General features: G+C 37.9%; 1 protein-coding gene across 1 annotated transcript; it reads right to left on the bottom strand.

Annotated features, from left to right (window-relative positions):
• Positions 1–190: 190 nt before the first annotated feature.
• Positions 191–11,248, bottom strand: l(3)73Ah (lethal (3) 73Ah). The gene is made up of 6 exons (XM_071592672.1): positions 10,894–11,248; positions 10,637–10,753; positions 10,334–10,486; positions 8,852–8,997; positions 6,032–6,175; positions 191–3,268 (listed from the first exon to the last, which is right to left on the bottom strand). Exons 2-6 carry the CDS (start codon positions 10,746–10,748, stop codon positions 3,143–3,145), a joined length of 681 nt encoding a protein of 226 aa, XP_071448773.1. The 5' UTR covers positions 10,749–10,753; positions 10,894–11,248; the 3' UTR covers positions 191–3,142.
• Positions 11,249–21,984: the final 10,736 nt, after the last annotated feature.

The raw sequence follows: 21,984 nt of genomic DNA, 5'->3' as shown, positions 1-21,984 counted from the left end.
AATTGGTGATAAGGCACTTGGAATCTCTGAAGCGATAGATGAGTATCACCAAAACATTGGCAGAAACGAAGAAGAACAGTTAGTGGATGCAGTTTTGATTGCAAGCATCAGGGAATGCTGGGGAGAGGTCATCAGGGAGGTGGGGAGAGAAATGAGTATACTTATTGATGACAAAGGCATATCTTCTCTCATTTAATGCTCAAATGTTATAAAAGTTTTACATCGTTGCTAGTTTCTATATGTGCACACATTTCACTCACAATTAAAATTCTACTAAGGGAAGTTATCCACAATAAATTATAAATGAAAATGTTTAACAAAGAAATTTAAATTGAACCAACAATATGATATTAATTTTTCCTTAAGTAATTACATCTACACAGATTATTTAGCATGGTCTCTTGCAACAACTCACATTCTTGTTACTCAAAGATCTGCACCACAAACTCTCAGAACACACTTGAAATATAAACTAAGGAATCTTCATAAAGTCATACACATACAAATGCACTCGCCCAAAAAACCAATAGCGAACATCAATCACTCCACTCATCATTCTCCGATTAACAGTTCACCTCAACAACAATCATTTGCTTCCACTCTTAGACCTTACACCCGCCCCTCCTCTCAAAATGAGGGTCAAATGAACAAATGCCCAACACACACCGATGCTGGACTAAATTATTTTACTCCCACTCAGGTCCAATCTTGAAGGAAGGGATGCCCACATCACTTGGTGCCCACCAACCCCTGAGGGCAGCAGCCCTTTTGGCCAGACATACAACGACGGGCATCCCACCCAACACACATTCACACTTGTTCATGGGTCAGCACCAGCAAAGGGACGTGACCCAGGCAGTACATATAACAGACGTGCTGTGGTATTGCAACCATCTGTGATCCTCTATTTACCCCATTGAAGGCACACGTGAATCAATGACATGAAGATAACGGGAGGTTTACCCTCCCACCCCACATTTCTTATATCAAACACACAGACACACACATGCACACAAACCTTGAGGACAATTAACCTTTTTCGGGAGATATCCAAAGAGGCTCTTCCCCATGCACAACAATAATCCACTATCAATGCAAAGCAAACAAGGGTGACTAGAAATATAAAGAGGGGTGGTGCCATTACCAATTATTCAATCAGTCAGTATCAGACATGTGATGCTGCAATTGTCTAGCAGGAATGCAAAATTTATTGATTATATAAAATAAAACATTATTACATAGGTCAATGAACAACCCAAATTCTAACGAGCATGTTAGCAGTGAGCAATTTCAGCAATTGGTGTTGTGATAACACAACTCGCTGAATTCAAATGTCATGAGGAAAATAAAGATGTAAAGGGAGTAAAAAAAAAATCACTGCAGAAACCATGTGCGGTGATAATTTATACATTTTTTTGAATAATTAAATATAGCTAAAATGACAAGGACTGCAAATGATAATCTCAGATCGCAGAGTTGACCTGCCATTGGACGGCACCAAGATTCACATTTTCCTGTGATTGGGACATTGACTCATTCTTTGCAGTCCACACAGGCTAATTGGTATTTTTTTTAGTTTACTCATAATGCACAATTCCCAGTTCCACTGCAATGTGAATAGTCTACCGTCATGATACAATCCAGTGTGCAGTGAAACATGAAACCATTGAATCCGCCATTAGATTTTAGCAAACATCACTGTAGTGTTGGCAGTAACAAAACAAACCAAGAATTTGTTAGAGAACAAGGGATGGAAAAGATATAGCATCAAAACCCTGATCAACACATGGAATCATTTACTGCATAACTTATCTACACTTGGGCAATGATGGCACCTGTATGTATCCAAAATAAATTCATTAAGAAATAAATATATGCTCGGCCTAACACAGAACATCCAAATCCCTTTCCTGGCAATCAGTATCCGGGAGCAAGGTGCTTTCAGATGGCTAGAAAGCCTGGTATTGAGAGATGCACTATGCACAGGATCCTCCCGCCTGGACAGAGGATCACTGATGTGAAGGAGGAAGGCATTTGGCAAATTCACTTGGGGTCACTACGATGGCAATTTGCCTTTCTCTTGATCCAGACCATGCTCGGCATTACTTCCCTCCAAAAAGTAGGGTGCCCACCTACCGAGAAAGGGCATGGCAATCATGCTCTGTCACCAGGGTTTCATAAAACTTGTGCAGCTACTTTTGAAGAATTCATTAAATCAAACAGAAGTCACTGAACTCGATGCAAACCACCCTCGGAATGGCACACAGTGAAAATTACATCAACTGTAAGTTCACTCTTGATGCACACACGCTGGAAGCTCATTTCGGAAAGGACTCAACATTTAACAACAAAATACTCAAACATAAACACATAACAAGCATCAAATGATGATGAACTCCTGCATAAACAGCCACAGCTGGCATACCCATTTATCTTGAGTTACACTCACATTGGTAGTGTAAAATGGATTACTCATACACTCACGTACACAAAATTGACAGACTTCAATGGAACACAGTTTACAATGGAATACATTATGCAAAACCGTTTATTCACAGCCATATTTTCATAATAGTTACCTTCATCATAAATCCAAATATCACCAATGCTGCATGGAAACTCATTTACCGAGGAGATGTTTGCTGTAAGAGTGGTTGCAGGGGAGAGGCAACCCAAGACTATCGCAGTTGGACCATAACGGACATTATGGCCAGATGGATAATTATATTTCTTGTGTCACTTTGATAGTACTTGGCCTCCTCATGAGTTGTGCCCTGCAACTGAGGAACCGTCACATTTCTGTGGTCCAAAAATGCACACCACATGCAATGAGGACACATCCACTTCTCATCAAATTGAAAAGGGACTCACAGACATCCATAAAAGCTTCCTATTAATCCTGGTTGTAACAAACGAGCACCCAAAAGAGAGAAAGAGAGAGAAGGAGCATGCAGCAACAGCTCTACAGAAGATAGGGGAAGACTATTATTTTTTTCTTTACGAAAATAGAGATGTAACGAAAGGAAGGACTGTTTTGAGATCAACTCCGGTGGTTGGTTGATCCCAGAACGTGCAGCCACCACACCATCAGGAAATGATAAGTTTACCAAGATCTAATTGCCCCATGTGGGGTGTATGATACTTAAATGTCAATTCGAGGGCGGTATTGTAGTCTTAGCGGAGGGTCCCGAAACCTCCACCGAGTCACATACACAAACTTGAGGGTGTGGTCCTTGCCCAATAGTTCATCGTTGCATAATATGTCGATCTGAAAAGAGTGGATTTGGAAAGCTTATTAATAAAAACCAAGGTTTGTAACCTTGCTCACATGCACAAAACCAAAAGTACTCCTAACCTAACTATTTTGAAGTACTGCCAAAGGGGTGACTTAAAATTTGCAAAGCATGAAAATTTAATAACTTAAGTGTTAATTTTTTTTTTTTTGGTGTCAAATATAAGCAGCAGAAGCTTTGAACTAATTGGAATATTTCATATAGCAGAGCTACTGAATGAAAAATATTTTTATATTAAAAAAAATAATATTCCTGATTTATATAAACACAGTTATCAACCAAAAGGTTGGTTTGACAGGTGTTGGTAGAGTTCACCCAATATTATGCCTAACTGCATGTGAAATTCACACATGAGGGTTGGGGGGCAAGATCCTTTCGCTGTGCCACAGATGGTTACCCAGGAAGTTCTGGTACCCAAAAAAACACAGCTCAGGTTAAGCTGAGGGTGCCAAGACAGGTGTGCCTGGGAATCAAACTTAGGCCCTCTAGACAGTAGTCCAAAACACTACCTCTGAGCTACCATGTCCCATTCCCATTTATGTATGTATATTTATAAGATTATTACATATTTTCTACAGGTTAAGATAGGTTTGGGATGGATAAATTCTCTTGTATACAACATTGCAACAATAAATTTACCTGCTTCTAACAAAATGCAACCTGACATCCAAAACTAAAATAAGCCCTTCCCAATTCTGTATACTTACGTCCTCCCCCCATTCCATCCAAAATGCTTATCTATTTCTACCCTTTCCACATTTGCATAACGTTCTCCCATATGTCCTAAATGTCTTCAACATCCCATTGCCAATCAAAATACTCTGCATCTATCTTTCATACATCCTTTGGAGTTCTCCCAACAATCCCCCCTCCTCCCCCACCATGCATACCTTTTCCTTGTATTTTCCCTTCAACCTACTTCACCATCTCCATCCTTCTCCACACCCACATTTCTAAAGCCTCCAATTTATGCCTATCATCTAGCGTCAATGACCATGTTTCCTCACTATACTAAACTACACTATTCTCTTTCGTGAAAATCCCATATTTGATTGTTTTACATTTATTCTCATTCCACACTTATCATAATGAATTTACAATGAGCTCAGCAAAGCCTACACAACCCTTTGTTGACTGATAAACAAAAGCTTCATCCAAAAATCTACCCTATGAATTGTTTACTGACTTACATTTGCCTCATCCTCAAACTATTTATTATGTACATTCACCTTCACAAAAAAACTTTCTTGACTTTATTTTGTACATATAACCTAAAAAAGATGGGAGAGAACAGAAACCTGAATGGTTTTTGTGAAGAATTTGAATTTTGTAGTCAGTATAAAGTGCCATTAGTAATGCAAATGTGAACTACTACACTTGTAATCTCAGTCTGCAAGGAAAAGATTCATGTTATGAAATGAATACAATGTACGACTATGAGTAAGTTATGTAATGCATAAATTGTAAGAAAACCTGTGGAAAACTGTTCATGTCAGTAATAAGTTTAAATTATAAGGGAAGAAAATGACTTCGACCCGACAATATTTACAAGCCAACTCAATATGCCACCTCATTGCTTTTTCAATATGATTCTTAAGTCGAAACGAGACATGGGTTTGCATGCTCTTTCATTTGCTATACAAATTAACTTTCAGCAAACCAAGTACAAAAAAAAACAGAATGAATGAAACCGAATTTTCTTGTCTTGTTTGCTTTACTTTGCTTTGTTGGTATCGGCTTTTAGCTGTTCTAGACACCCTTGCTTAGCTTTTGTCATTTAGAATTTTCTCAAGAAAATTATCCATGGAGAAGAAAATCTTATACAGTGATGTTTAAGCTAGAAGTCATCAATTCCACAAAAGAAAATGGATATGGCAAGGCTGCCAGGATTTATCCATTGACAAATCTTTTAAATCAAAGTTATGATCTAGTTGGGAAAAGTGGATGATGTCTGGTATGAAAGAGTACACAGAATCGGGAAGGATTAAAAGAGAGTCTCATGAAAAAAGAAGCAGGTGGATCCAGGAAAGTCGGCAGGGTGTCAGAGTGATTTGGGTAAGAAATGGATTTGAAAAAGCTTAAGGCAATATTTCAACGCCAATGCTAGAAGAGGAGGAAGAGTTAACTTTGGAGAGCGAACTCGGTGCTGTGCCTGAAGAGATGATAAATGCACTTAATTCATTTAATTATGATTCAGGTGATGAATTTCTTGGATTCAAGTGATCTATCTATCCTATTATATATTTGTATGTATGTGTATACTCGTATAATACGACGTACTCTCCATTTACGTGAAGTACTATGTATTAGATTAAAGAAGTACTACGTATTAGATTAAATGACGTACAGAAATTATATTTTTCTTCTTTTTCTCATGGATTTATGAGATGAAATAACTGTAATAGTAGCAGATATATAATAATATATAAAATAGAATGCAATTAGAAAGGCATGCTTCCAGACCAGTTTATTTTTGCAAGACTTCTTTAAATTATTGTGTACATGGGTATGTAAATGTTTGGATTTTTTCAATTTCATTACAAAACGCACATCATTTATTCGATCATCTGAACATTTTTGAATACAACCTTGTAGATAACGTGCGAATTATCAATGGGATAATACGGTACTTAGCAAATTTGTATATTTCAAGTGAGTCTCACTGTATGACCAATGGTTCTCTCTCATAGGCACTACGTCTGGAGAATTCAAATGTGTGAGGATTAAATTTCACTTACATCTCGATACTTTTCCATTCCGTTGAGCACCTTCTTGGCGATGAATTTCTTCAGGTGGGTGATGGTGGCCTGCGCTGAGCACCGAATGAAGCGCCTCTTCAGGGTCCGAAGGTTGGCCGTCACACACTCAAGGCACACATTCACCTGCAACCACAAAAGGAGGCTGTTATGCGCACAACTCTCACCAAAGAGAGAACATCCCTTGGCCCTCTCAACGACACAACACCTGGGGGCATGCACCAATCATTGATTTGATCCCCTACCCTTGCCTTACATCCACAAAATGGTGAACATCGTGGTGGATGTCCAGTGGAAGAGACTTCCTCCGACATTGTCTGACAAAATACACGATATGGTTTGGAGAGATCAAAATATCAAAGTTCACAAAATAGTTGAGGCCACAGGCATATCAAAAGGTACAATGATTTCAATTTTGCATACAAAATTGGGTGGGAAAAATTTCAGCAAAATGGTTGCCATGCTTTTCTCAGTGGAGGTTAAGCAACAAAATTGGGTGCGAAAAAATCTTGGCACGATGGGTACCATGTTTTCTCTCAGTGGAGAATAGACACAATCATGTGGTCGATTCGTAGGCTGGTTAAGTGCTTTTACATTGCAATGCTGATGAGTTTCTGCATCAATCCACAATGGAGAACAAAACATGGATACATAACTACCATTCAGAAACATAGGAACAGTCAAAACAGTGGGTTTCTTAAGTTGATCCTTCTCCGAAGATGGTGAAATTGGCTGACAAGGCAATGGTTTTTTGCGATGCAAGTGGAATCATCTATATCAATTACTTGCCAAGTAAGAGAGTATTATGAATTGTTATTGAACCAGTTGAGCAAAGAAATATTGTAATATATGTCTATTTGGCAAAAGAAATTATTATTTTCCATCAAGACAATGCATGGGTGCTCGTTGGGGCAGTTTGATAGCGAAAATTATGGAATAAAGTTTGAATTATTACAACATCTACCATATTCACCAGATTTGGCCCCCAGTGACTAATTATGATTTACAACATTGACAAAATGGCTTGCTGGAAAACCATTCATACAAAACAAGGTCACTCACTGCCTAGGCAAATTCTCATTTTGAGGACCTTCCACAATCCTACACATTGGATGGCTTAAAGAAGTTTTGAGAAGTGATGGGAAAAGTGTATAGAGCTGAAGTAGTTAATAATGTTGAAAAATAAATAAATCTACCAAAAATATTATTTTACTATTTATTCTAATGACTTATTGAACAACCCACATATCATGGGTTTGACTAAACTTATGGGTACATAATTTATTAAATAGTAACTTATTTCTGTTTTTTCCTAACTTGGAGGCAATAGTATATGGCAAAACCTGTCATTCATCATGTTATAAAATAGGGAGTTAAGGCCAATACTTTGTGGAATTACATTATAAATAAGAGGATGTAACAAATAAGACTTCACATTTCCACAGAACAAAATTTTTGTTGCAGACAAAAAGTCAAATAACAGATTGAAGCTCTTTCATAAATTAGGAGACTCTTTAGCAGTGATGTTGAAAATGTATTATTACCCCCATCGTACTATGGGGAGATCATGCCAATAAAATTAGAGAAATTAAGTGTAGAACAGACATATTTAAGATGTCATCTTTTCCATGAATGATAAGAGATCAGAATAATATTTTCAGATTGTGGTAGGGATCATATTCAGGTAAAAATTAGTCTGTTTTGTATCCAACCCCTGCCACACACCCTTGCGGTGGCTGGCAGGGTACTAAGATATCTAAAATCTCCCAATAATGAAAGATTCTGTAGAGACAATAAAGAAACAATTTTGGCATTGGCAGATGACTCAATTAAATTGCTGAATACAATTAATTCACTATACAGCACACATACAGCATTAACAGGAACCTTTAAGAAGCAACAGAATGTGCTTCAAGTATTCCCTCGGTTAAATTGAAAATAGATAATTATAAAGTGAAACAATACAAATTAGTTGATGACTAAAAGAGCAACTAATCTAGTATAACTAAGTCCTATTCCTTCAATTGAGGATTTTTGTCCAATTCACTGAAAGTATATGCTTCTTTTTGGTCTAAATTTTCCTTATGCCAACATCTTTCTCCCTGGTTATTTATATTCCAGCACTTGCTACACTTATAATAACGCAAAATATTTGTACTCATGCTATTTTGATAATAAAGCCACCAATCACAAAGCATCACTATAAATGAATGTTGTGGTGACATGAATGCACGAGGACACTAGTATGCTCTTGATTATATTCCTTTTAAACCACACACAACAACCATTGTTACAATTTAAAAAAAAATCAAATATCACTTTAAGTAATTTTTATCTTTTAACACAAAAAAATAAATAAAAATAAATGAAAATTACATTATTTCTGCATGAGATTGTCATTGATTTTACAGCTTGTTGCCTACATCCACACATATTAATTTTTGCCTTTCATGGACTGTACAAAAGAGGTAAACAAAATTTGACCATAATTAACCATAATTAAAAATTAACCATAATTAAAAATTAACCATAATTAAAATTTAACCATAATTATTATTTAGAAGGGTTGGGGCAGAGATTCAAAGGAATGGGCATGCTATCAAGGAAACTGTTCTATCGAGGAACCCCATAGCATGAGTCCAAAGTATTTGCATCATTTGCTGATGATGATGCACAGCATCGAAACCATGGGCGTGAAATATTAAATCTTTATTGTGGAAGTGTAAAGTTTCTTTTTTACCCTCATCATGAAGGAATTCCATTAAGTTAAACCTGAAACTGTTATGTATATACATCACACACCTGTTCATCCTGACGATGATAGTCAGACTCGGCATGCTGGTCCGGCACTGACTTCTCCTCTTCCATCTCCGCAGCATTCAACGGGATGTCCTTAGGACAGGGGAGCCCTCGGATACGGTAGAATTCTCGTTCCCTTTTCATCTCATCTAAAAATAGGGAAACAAACTTATATGAACAGGAGGGCTCAAGCAAATACATGCTCAAACAAACCAATGGTGCTTCAACACTGAGGGCTAGAGACAGCTATTTCCATCCTCCTCACACAACCAGACTTGCATGTGGAATTTACGTTAATGGGACATTGGCAAGGGATACATTAACTTCTTCTATAGCTTTCAAAGGAATTAAAATTCGAAAGCAAACATTTATGTCAATTATGTAACTTTAGCCAAAGAAATTGGTGGAATTTATGCGTATTGCAGTAATTGGAGTGATATGACTTACCACAAGTGCATGTCCCAGAATATTCAGATGCAAGTGGGGGATGGAGAATATAGATGGGCAGTGTTATGAAGAGGGGTGATAAAGGAGTGTCCATTGTCACCATTCAACATAAATGTGGAGGAGATGCTCAAAGAGGCGAGGGAAGAATTGGAGATAGGGATGAAGATCGGTGGGCAAGTCATAAAATCAGTTAGGTTTGATCAAGCTTTCATTAGCAAGTCAGTCACAGAGTTGCAAGTATTTCTCAATGCTTTGGGCAGCCAATGCCATAGGTATGGGATGAGAATAAATGTAAGCAAAACAGAAATTAAAGAAGAGAGAAAGAGGAAGGCTAAGTTAAACATTAAAATAGATCTATAACTTGACCAGGTGTAATAGTCAATCTATGTAGGAAGTTTTTGGGTCAATACGGTCAAAGTAATTGGGAGATTAGAAGAAGACTTGCATTACTGCATTATTCTAAAACACAACAGCCGTTGGGAGTGATTTGACCTACTTATGACAAAAATTGTTTACTGCCTGTCCATGATTTATATTTATCTTAGAATAATCATAATTGAGTTTTATGCGATATATAAAGCAGTTCTTCTAAAATAGAATGCATATATGATTTCATATGTCTAAAAGCATATTTTGAAAACGAAGTGAACTCACTTCTAAAAGCAACTTATCAGAAACTTCACTTATGTCAGTTGACGGTACTTAAGGGGTTCATATTTGTTAAATGTTTTGCATACTGCTACAGTTATAATCACTATTAAACATTTGAAGGTTTGTTTACATGGCTACACACTCTGACACTCTACGAATTTGCATGACTTGGTATATGACACGAATATTAATATCTTTTTTCGTGTACCCGACTTATTTTGAAAATAGTGGATAATGAATGCTCACAACACCACTTTTTAATCCATACAATGTTTTTGCATAATTATCAATTCGGTGTCCACACTTCCAACTTCACAGAATAATGGATTATTAAGTTTTCTTTCTGACTATTATTTAATAAAATGTAAACACTAACGGATTACTTACTATCTTGAAGGTCAGGAACCAGCTTATACACAATGTCTTGCATCGTCCGGTCAAAACTTATATACTGAAGGGGGTGAGACTGATGAATCACGATTTTACACGTAGGACACGTGTTATTTTCCTCTAAATGTTTCACCAGGCAACTCTTACAGACTGTTAGGATTCAACGTTTAAGAACATTAAGATATTAATGACAATGATGTAAACATAACAATAAGGGAGAATGGTAGTACAAGTAATTAAAGCTACAAGTAAAACTGCAAACAGATATAATTGAATAACTAAATGGAAACCATTTCTCACATGTATGGAGACACTCTGTAACTGTTGTGGCGTCTATTAAATATCCCCTGCATATCATGCAGGTGATATGGCTGTTTAGAGTTTTTAGCTTGATTCTCCTCTCCATGGTCATTACCACTACAAATTAAAAAAAATCAAATAGCATACGACACTTCAACAAGCAGGACATTCAGAGACCAGTTTGTATTAAACACCAAGTCTAACAATATGTTTCAAGGACAAAAAATATACCTTCAATCGCACAAATTAGCACTCACCTTCCCAAAAGCTTCCACTAGCATTTGAGGGCAGTACGTACAAAGCCAACACTTATTACACGCAATTCTCTCACACTTTCATCACAAAAACTCAACCCGTGAAATGCTGGCATGTTGTCTTTAAAAATGACTGCCCAGAGAACAGGCGAGAACTTAAATTTTTATTCTATTTGTCATAAATGCCATCGTGATACAATGAATGCATCAGCATCATTCAACGAGAAAGAAAATCCACCATAACACTCCGAGATTTTTCTTAAAACGGACACATAAAACGTGAAAAGCAACATGAGTATTTTATATAACTAGTATTACAATAAAATCTATTCATCAAACGATAGATGTTTTACAATTACACTCGCATTGGTCTCACCAATTACAATCAATCCTCTACCCAAAGCTAACTACTCGCATACTAACCGGCAATTGTTATATCAGAAACACCGGAATATTACTACGATCATAGAGGCTTTACAAACGCGACGCTAACAGATTGTACCATTGATTGTAAGCCCATTGATAACTCTGCAGGAAACAGTAAGGGACAGATGGCAGCACACAACCATTGCTTCGATTCTCATGTCAGAGTACTCTGCGCTCACAACATTTCGGCCGCAGGTAGTATCATGGATATCGCTCATGCCAATTCCATCCTGCTGCTGGATGTGTGATGATACAACCACATATCAGCCGCTGAAAAGGCAAACACTCAAAGGAGATATTTATTATTTGTTGCCAAACTAGGAAATCTCTTTCCTGAATGACGTTGCGATCTGTATTCTGATCTTGGGCTGAATTGTAATGGGCCAACTTCATGTAAGTTTGCAGGCCGAATGAGAGCAAGCAAGAGAACTTAGCAGTTTCAATGTTATCATACATTTAGATATTTATTTACGGGAATAACCTTTTTACACAAAGAAAGGAAAAAAAGCATATATTTTTTCCACTATAATGAAAAACTTTAACAAGCGGGTACAAATTACATTAAGTTACATACTAGTTATTGAGAATTAAAATTTAATTTAGAATTAAAGAAGAATTTTGATCTGCAATGCATGAAAGATTCATTCTTTAAGTCCTCAATCCTAGTTTAGTTATTTATAGTTACAGCTAAAGGATAGATCCTTCGTGGTTGAAACAAATCTTCATAATAAAAATATCCTCGTAGTACCTTCACAATATAATTATATTCTGAAACAAAGAGAAGTTACTCAATATCTCCAAGTCTAGACATCCTCAGACCAATAAAAATGCACATGCAGTCAAAATTTGTTTAAAAAAACATTGGTTTATCTTGGATTCTACTACGCGGTTATGACAGCAATTTTATATATATATATATATATATATATATATATATATATATATATATATATATATATATATATATATATATATATATATACACGAGGGTCATCCGGAAAGTAGTACCCGTTCGTGCCGCATGAAGTGCTGACGACGCGAGTAGCCGCTGGACGAGGTCAGATAGCTTCAGTGGCTTGTCTGCCTTCTCTGAGCCAAGTTGCGTGACGCTAGCATTGCCTGTGTTGTTTCTGTGATTGTTTACAATGTTTAAAAAAATTGAGAACGCCGCCAGTTGTGAAGTGAGGGCAGTGATTAAATTCCTCAATGCAAGAAACGTTCGCCCATGTGATATTCATCGCCAATTAAAGGAGGTGTATGGAGACAATGTAATGGACGAGTCGTCTGTTCGGCGGTGGTGTCGCAACTTCAACATGGGGAGGGGGAACACACACGACGATGAGCGTTCGGAGAGACCGTCTGTAATTACAGACCAACTGGTGAGCTCAGTTGACGAATTCGTGAGGAACGATCGGCGCGTCACAATTGATGACATCTGTGAGCATTTTCCCAATGTTTCTCGAACAATTGTTCATGAAATTGTTAAACACCATCTGCATTATGCAAAAATTTGTGCAAGATGGGACCCTCGCGTATCTCAATGAGCTGGCGGCGAAGGACTATGCAGCAGGAATACAGAATCTTGTCACACGTTATGACAAATGCCTTAATTTGCTTGGAGATTATGTTGAGAAGTAGTTTAAAGTATCCTCTTTCAAATAAATTTTTTTATGTTTGTTAATATTTACTTTTGTGTCTTTATTTCACGAACGGGTACTACTTTCCGGATGACCCTCGTATGTATGTATATATATATATCGACCCTTGCAAACCGACCCATTTTCCTTCTCCATTGTTATTGCAAGATAAAAGGATTACAATATATCATGGGCGAATGCCAAAAGAGAATTCCAGAAAGTGTTAAGCGAATTCAAAAGAAAAAGATTAGTGGGCAATTTGAAAGAGACTCCAAAAGCATGTTGTTCGTACGTCAGAGAGATTCAGGGAAATAAGACAACTGTCCATTCCCTCTAAAATAAAGGCGAAAGAGTAACCAGCAGTTTGCAAAAGGCTAAATTATTGAAATTCTTCTTTCAAAGCGTCTTCACCAATGTCCCACCGAATGCCTCCGATAACTTCCCAAATCGTGACGGTCAACCGATACCCGCAATTGAAATCTCATATAAAGGAATAGAACGCTTGCTGAAAAATATTAAGCCTAATAAATCCTCTGAGATTGATGAAAAACCAGAGGTCTTCCATTTGCTCGTACACTTCTTCTATTTCTTTTTCTGCGTGGCTAGACGTCGGCATGTGTACTTGCTCGATCGCGGTGTTTGTGGGCTCTCCTTTTAGCTTCACCCTCAGAATTCTCTGATTGTACGGCAATATTGCCTTTACTCTTCTGCCCCATTCTTTCTTAAGTATGATGCTAATGCTTACGATCCTCCGGGCGTCTCCCGAGTATATATTTAACTCGATATCCGTCGCTCCAGTCGTCGTCTGCTCCCCTCCACTTCATCTCGCCAACTCCCAGGATTTCTATACCCAGCCTCCCCATTTCCATCTTGGCGTTCTCCAGCTTCCCGCTCACCCCCAAGGATCTTAGATCCCATGTCCCTGTCCTGTATCTGTCTTTCCAGGCCGATATACCCTTTCCAGTAGTCCCCACTCGGAGATCCGACTGAAGGACTATTTTATTACCTTCGGAATATTTCACATGGAAGGATGCCATCAGTCATAAATTGGTGGAGTGCAGGGCTGCATCTCCTCAGGAGACTAATGCGGTGGTTTCCCGTTGCCTTCCGCATCGCAGTACTTCGGCCGATTCCGTGAACTTCACTCATGCCGGACCGATCTGCTTGATCTGCGCCATCAATGGTCATTTTGTGTTGCGTGTAAAAGTTGTCGACCGCTGGTAAATATTGTCCGTCAAAATAGCCAGAAAAATATTCTCCGTGCGATGGTCTCGAATCTGCGACGCTCAATACAATAGCCGAACACGATACCACTGATTAACCCCGATCTCCTTACTGGTAATTTTATCCATAATATTTTTCATCTTGGCGTGACATAGCCTTAAACGACGTAAAACCTTGCTAACATCCGCGTTGTACCATCTAGGTTTCGTGCTATATTTAATCGATTTACTGGGAATGAACTTGTTGACTGTTGAGCGCGTGATCTCAATTGAGCGATTCTACGTATCCCAAATATTTCGGTGATTACTATCTTTCTGAAAACTTGCCAATTGATTCTGCAGCCCGCACTTTAGGCCAATGTAGTCCCCTTCTTTGAACAAGTAAATTTTCCTTTTAGGCTTTTTATTTCGGTCCCCTTGCAGCGAAAACTTAGCATTTACTACCCTGTGGTCACTGATTCCTTTCATAGTTTCTATATTTAATATTTTTTCGTGAATATTCATTGCTAATAAAACAAGAATATTATCGCTCCTAGTTGATGAAGTGACAAGTTGATGCCATGAGCTCAACGTAAAAGAATTAAATAGTGATTCACAGATATCTTGGTCTTTTCCGCACGTTTTAAAACTACATGTGCTCCAGTCAATAGATGGGACATTAAAACCTCCACCGATTATAAATTCGCGATCATTGTTTTGGGATAAGAAATCTTTATTTTTGCTGATCTAATTTAGTATAGAACTGTCTTTGTGGATTCGTGGTCTGTAAAACATGATCGAATGATGAATTAAAACAACGCATACCTGGATTCTTTTGGATTGAGGACTGTTAATTGAGTACCAAACGCTTTCAAAACCATTACCCGGAATTTTCTCAGCCCTGCTGTTGTAAGAATTTTTCACTGCAATAAAGACACCGCCCCGATTATATTTGTTCTGAAATTTCTGTAAATGGAAAAGGATTTTGGGAAAATTTCATCGTCGGCAACATCAGTGGATAACCAGTTTTCTTTTTCAATAATTATATCTGCACCTGTGCTTTGAATAAGGTGATGATATTTTTCGACTTTGTTTTTTAAACTTCGGTAAATAACTACCAATACCAATGATGCTAACTAGACATTGCCACTAGACGGCATTCCCTTGGCATTGCGTTCGGGGGAACTGCTCTGTTTCCAAAAATGTATCACTACGCTCTTTTTTCAGGTTAATTCTAATCGCCAAGTGTCGCACCAGCGTTGTATGGCATAAAGGTCATCTAACAAAGCTGCGGTGTCCTCGGGATCACGGATATCACAATAAACTACTGTATCGTCGGCAAATACACCTATCTTACGAGTGACTACGGAGTCAATGTCGTTTACGTAAAGTAGGAACATAAGACGCCCGATAACACTTTCCTGGGGTACACCTGAAGTAACTTCTGTTATGTACTGAGTTTAAATATTGAAAGAAGATTCCCAATTGCCTATTGCTCCCCGTTCAACCAAATAAGATGTTTCCCACTAATTTTTCTGGTTTAGAATATAAAATCTCTTCTAATCTGTCCATGAAAATTTCCGCACAATTCCGTGTGTAGCGCATGTAAGTAGAATCACATGGCGCCTCGCTTGCTGTACCATTTTTTTAGTTCTTTCTGAACCCACAACTTTTTGCCGTAACAACGGCTGGTTGGGCTGCTGCTGAAGAACTTGATGTATTTATATGCACATATTTCTAGGTATACGTACTTTCTATAATTTCAGTTAAGCAGTTAATGAACAATTTCAGATAGAGCTTAGTCCGTATCGCCACACTAGCGTTATTAACAAATTGAGCAGTGTTAGGTGTGATGTGGTGGAATTCGAACAGAATTAAGAATTGAATAAGAACGGATTGTAGCAATTTTCCCCTAGATAAGTTTTTTGGACGGCCGGGTTTCGATGTATTACATCATCTTCAGGAACAAAATTTACGATATAAAAGGTTTTATATCTGCTATACGTCCATATCCGGTATACATCGATAGAAGAAATAGAGTATGAAATGAATTACAATAACATAACAGAAACCCCGTCTCAGGATTGACACCTCTGGTTGGAACAAACAACAGAAGTACAGTATTTAAAGATAGCAGTGGCGGAAAAAAACAAAATGAAGACAAGTGGCGTCTTACACACTTTTTTGCATTCCGGGAGGAGGAATGGATGTGGAATAAAAGGTTAAGAGGGAGAGGGCAAGGTTGGCAAACCAACCAACAAGATGCGAAATACAAAGTTTGAGACAATTTGAAGAAAATAATTCTCTAAGTCTCCGAGGTCCACTTGCGTTATTCGCCAAGCATATATGGGCAGAAGGAATAAAACGTACAATATATTATAAGTTTACGTCAGTAAGCTTACAAACAATACCCGCTCGTATATTTAAGGATCTAGCTTCGTAAATTATGCCGTATCTAGATGTCATATTTAAGAAGTAGCTGGTGGATCACAAGGTTCACAGAGATAGGAAAACGGCTAACGTAATACCAATATTTAAAAACAGGCAGGGAGGAACTGAGTAATTACAGACCTATTTCCCTCAAATCCATTTCGTTCCCGCTTACGGAAGATATATTTGCTAGTTCGATCATGAGACACCTTGATATCAGGGGTTCTTATTGAAAAGCCAGCACAGTCTCCGAAATGGTAGATCCTGCGATAGACAACTTGCGCTTTTTGTTCATGACACACTTACTTCGGGAGAGAGCTATGTTCCAGTGGATGCGATTTTTCTATATTTTAATAAAGCCTTCGGCAATGTAGCACATAGTAAACTATTCGCAAAGCTAGAGGCATATGGCATAGATAAAAATATCCAAGGTTGGATTAAAGACTTTTTAAATGGTAGGGTATCAAGAGTAGCGATAGATGGAGTTAGGTCAAATTCAGTTGAAGTTACTTCAGGTGTTCCCCAGGGAAGTGTTATCAGCCCTCTTTTATTCCTACTTTACTTTAACGATATAGAATCCGGAGTCACTAGTTATATACGTTCAGTTGCCGATAATGCATTAATTCACCGTGATATCCGTGATCCTGGGGACACTGCACCTATGTCAGATGACCTGAATGCTATACAACATTGGTGCGACACTTGGCAATTAGAATTGAACTTAAAAAAGGGCTTAGCCATAAATTTTTGGAAAAAAAGCAATTCCCTTGCTAACGTCTACGGCATTGGGAACACCGAAATGGAACGTGTAGACTCAATTAAATACCTAGGCGTTACCCTCACTCACAATCTCTCTGGGTGAAACACATATGGGGAATATGTGGAAAGCCAACAAAAAATTTTGATTTATTAGAAGAGTACTGGGTAAATATGATGAAAAGCTCAAATAAAAATGTTATCTTTCGTTGATTAGGCCTCATTTAGAATATTCTTCAAGTATATGGGATCCTCACGGAGTTGGACTGATTGCCGAATTGGATCGCGGGCAGCGAAGAGGAGCTAGAGTGGTAAAACGTTGCTATGATAAATTTAGTGGCATAATCAAAATATTAGAGCAGCTAGTCTGGGAGTCACTCAAGGAGCGAAGCTTAAATTACTAGATTGAAGCTCTTGCATAAATTAGAAGGGATACTCTATGGCAGTCATGTTGAAAACGTATTATTACCCCCATCGTACTATGGGGAGATCAACTCAATAAAATTAGAGAGATCAAGTGTAGAGCAGATAGATTTAAGATGCCATTTTTTTCCATGAATGATGAGGGATCATAATAACCTCGTTCGACTGTGTTAGGATCATGTTTGGGTAAAATGTATTTTGGTGCATTCACCCCCTGCCACACACCCCAGCGGTGGCTTGCAGAGTGCTAAAATAAGAAATAAAACTTATCTAGTAGAATATTGTTATCCGTATTTTATTATGTTCAAATTCCACTACATCATGCCCAGAACTATTCAATTTGTTCATCTAAAGTCATCAGTTCACTCCCATGACACAAGATCAAGTCACATTCTTGATATATACCAGTGTAGATTGTCTAAGACCTACTATCAATCTGACCACTTGACAATAAAAGTTTTCAACTGCATGCCTGCCTCCTCAGCATGTTGCAAAAGGTAAAAAAGTGTCTTTGAGAAATGATATCTTTTGATCTCATTCATCTCTTTGAAACTATTGTATTTTTGTACATTCTTTGCTTGCTCACCATCTTGTTATTTGAGGGCTGTCAATAAATTAACCTACATTTGTAGCGAGCAAAGTGGTGGGGGAAGCGATATATTTGCTGTAGTGATACAGACTAGGGCAGTACGTGTCAAGCTGCAGTGTTTGGAAGGCTTTGGGCTTATTTACAGCAACGAGTTAAAATAAACAATACAACTGGAAATCCCATGAAATGTAAAATCTGTTGGGAAATTTGTGCTGCGTACAGACTAAGTGATGAGTGACACTGTCATGTTCCGCGGCATTGTTCATTTAAGAATGAATGGACAAATGACCATGATGTCCAAGAACTGGCCATCTGTCTGGGCTTTCTGGAGCAGTTCATTGTTCACCACAGATGGATAACCAGATGGGGTGCCTACTTTAAAGTAATATTTTGCAAAAGTTAGGAAATTTCATGGTTAGATCTTTCTGGCAGTTAACAGAAATACAACTGAACTATAAATCTTTTATGTTATCTATTTTACATTAATGTTACTCAGCATTTTCCACACACAGTGGTAATAGGGGCCTTCCTTTCCAAAGTTTGAACCATGGAGACATATTTAAATCCATATTTTGATCAAACATAACCCATCCTTTTCAATGGTTTTAAATTAATGCGAACAGTATAAAAATTGATTTGTCTCTCAAGAAGATATACTACCTTGATCAAAAATTTCCCGGAATTTATTCAGAAAATTAAAAATACAAGTTTATTCATCTAAATCTATATTGTCCCCTTCAAAGTAATCCCCATCGACTGCAACACACTTATGCCAGCGCTTGATCCAATCCTCGAAACATTTTTTATATTCGGTTTTCGGTATGTCCATCAGTGCTTCCTGCGATTTTTCCATTACTTCCTCTCGGCTGCTAAAACGCGTTCCCCGTAATGGTTTTTTAACTCGATTGAACAGAAAGAAGTCACAGGGAGCCAAATCAGGTGAATTCGGTGGCTGTTGGATGGTATTTGTTGCATTTTTCGTCAAAAAATTACGAATAATGATAGCACTGTGCGACGGTGCGTTATCATGGTGCAAAATCCACGAGTTTTCTGCCCACATTTCTGGTCTCTTTCGGCGAATTGCTTCACGCAAACGTCTCATAACGCCCAAATAATACTCTTTGTTTACGTTCTGGCCTTCTGGCAAAAATTCATGATGCACTACACCGTTGTAATCCATGAAAACCGTCAGCATTGCCTTCTTTTTTGACTGAAAACGACGTGGTTTTTTTGGTCTCGGCTCATTTGGTGAACGCCATTCACTTGCCTGATGTCTGGATTGCGTGTCGTACTCATAAACCCACGTCTCGTCTCCAGTAATGATCCTTTTGATGAATGTGGGATCGGATTCAGCCTCGCAAATCATGTCTTTTGCGACGTCAACACGGTCTCTTTTTTGCATGAAATTGAGGTCTTTTGGCACCAACTTTGCTGCTTCACGACGGAAACCCAAATCATTAACCACAATGTCTTGGGCGGATCCATAGGCAATGTTCAAGTCCTCCGCTATTTCTCTGATGGTTAATTTGCGGTTATTGACCAACATTTCTTTTACTTTATCAATTTTTTCACCGACTTTCGATGTCGATGGTCTGCCACTGCGTTCATCATCTTCGATTGAGTCACGACCACTTCTGAACCGCTCGTGCCACTGGTAAACGACCGTTTTTTTTAGAGAATCGTTGCCGAAACACTTTTCCAACATCCGTGCGCCACTAAATCCGTTTTTTACGCAAAATTTAATACAAGTTCGTTGTTGCAAATTTAAATCCATTTCTGCAATTGTAAAAAATCGCCAACACACACAGAGATAGATGTACTCTTGGCTACGTAACTTTTGCAAATGTCAAGTTATGACACTAAGATTTAAAGGGAATATCAACAACAGATGTACCAATTTAACAAAAAAAACAGAACTCAAATCGGAACGATGGGAGCGCCACACGGTGGTTATTCCGGGAACTTTTTGATCAAGGTAGTATTTCTTACATTATTTATTGCTATAAAATTAGAAGGTTGTCATTTTTCGAAGAGGTTGAGTGCCTATCGAAGTCTCCTTTTTTTGTTTGTGGATGCATTGAATACAACAGAGTAATTTGGAAGTCACCATTAACACAGTAGATGAATTGTGCCACTGAATTTTTACTTGAGCAATGATTGGTATGCTTCAAATATGTCCACGTAATGCAGATTCTACTACACTAGAGCTATTATGACCTAGGGGCTAGGGTCAATTCACCAAGAGTACTGTACCACCAGATAGTGAAAGTCGACCTTCTACAATTATGAGTCATGGTGTCAGGATTTCACCACCAGTAGATTGAAATCGTTTTAGGGTTGGAGTTTTATCATTCACCAAATCTTGTGTACATTTATGAAGATTTTCATGTTCAATGTCCAGAAAATGACATCAGACAATGTTGAGCAGTTTATCAGTGAACCAATGGTTATCAAGTTTGAAAATATAATTATTTTATAAATATCAGCATTTTATTTCAAATTTGACTAACCCACCAAAAAGTGACAATGCATTCACACAGATGAAAGACACTCATAGGGAGACAGTTGAGGTTGCAGATTTCTGAGCTGAGCCTATGTTGAAGGGCTTTTACATGTGTATACCAAGAAATATTTGCACACAGAGAAATACTTAGAAATTTACATTCCGCCACATACTCAATTGATAAGTCATTAATTTTTACCAGCAGATTATCTGTCACATTCTTATTGAGCGTCAATTATACTATTTTACTTTTATTTACATTTAAGTCTAAAAGTTAGTCTGTACACCACCCGTTTATTGTAAGTGCGACAGACTTTGATTTTTCCACAAGACTGGGATATGTTTGTGTTGATATTATTACATTGGTGTCGTCAGAATACAACACTGGTATTATTCCTTCATAATTCTGTAAGCAGCTAGGTAGGGCATTGATGTATTTCAGAAAAAGGAGTGGCCCAAGGGTTGAGCCTTGTGGAACACCTTCGTAAACTTGGTATGCTTCAGATGAATATTTTAACCCATCTACTGACAACAGTACTTTCTGAGTGCGATTGCAAATATAAGACTTCAACCAATTTAGAGGAATTCCTCTAATTCCTATTCTATGGAGTTTAATTAGTAGTCTATTGTGGTTTATACCCTATTTTTCAGACTTCACTTCGTGGAAGTATTTAATATCCATACTAAAAAGAAAGACTTGTACTTTTCCACAGATTTTATTATATGGTACAATGCGTTTCACCGACTTGCGGCATCATCAAAGTACAAGTCTTTCTTTTTAGTATGGATATTGTGGTTTACACTATCAAAAGCTTTTGACATGTTCCAAAGAAACTGCGGGAGATGCCGCAACAGTAACTTTTAACGGAGTCATCCACTAATGTGCATTTCAATGCAACAATTTCAGAGTGTAAAAATCATTCGCCCTGACTGGGATTCGAACCCAGATCCCTCAATATCCGGTCGAGTACTTTAGCCACTTAAGCTACCGAGGCGTCCTCTTACACTCTGAAATTTTGGGGCTTTTAAAGGAACAAGATGTTGTGACGAAATACCATACATACAATGTCACAGGTATTCGTAGTCGTGCGCAAGGCGCCACAGTCCACGAGGTTAAAGCCAACTTTA

The sequence above is a fragment of the Hetaerina americana genome, unplaced genomic scaffold, assembly GCF_022747635.1.
Source record: "Hetaerina americana unplaced genomic scaffold, ioHetAmer1.1.p SCAF_5, whole genome shotgun sequence".
Lineage (NCBI taxonomy): Eukaryota > Metazoa > Arthropoda > Insecta > Odonata > Calopterygidae > Hetaerina > Hetaerina americana.
Note: the sequence above shows the minus strand (reverse complement) of the source record. Positions and strands in the feature narration are given on the sequence as shown.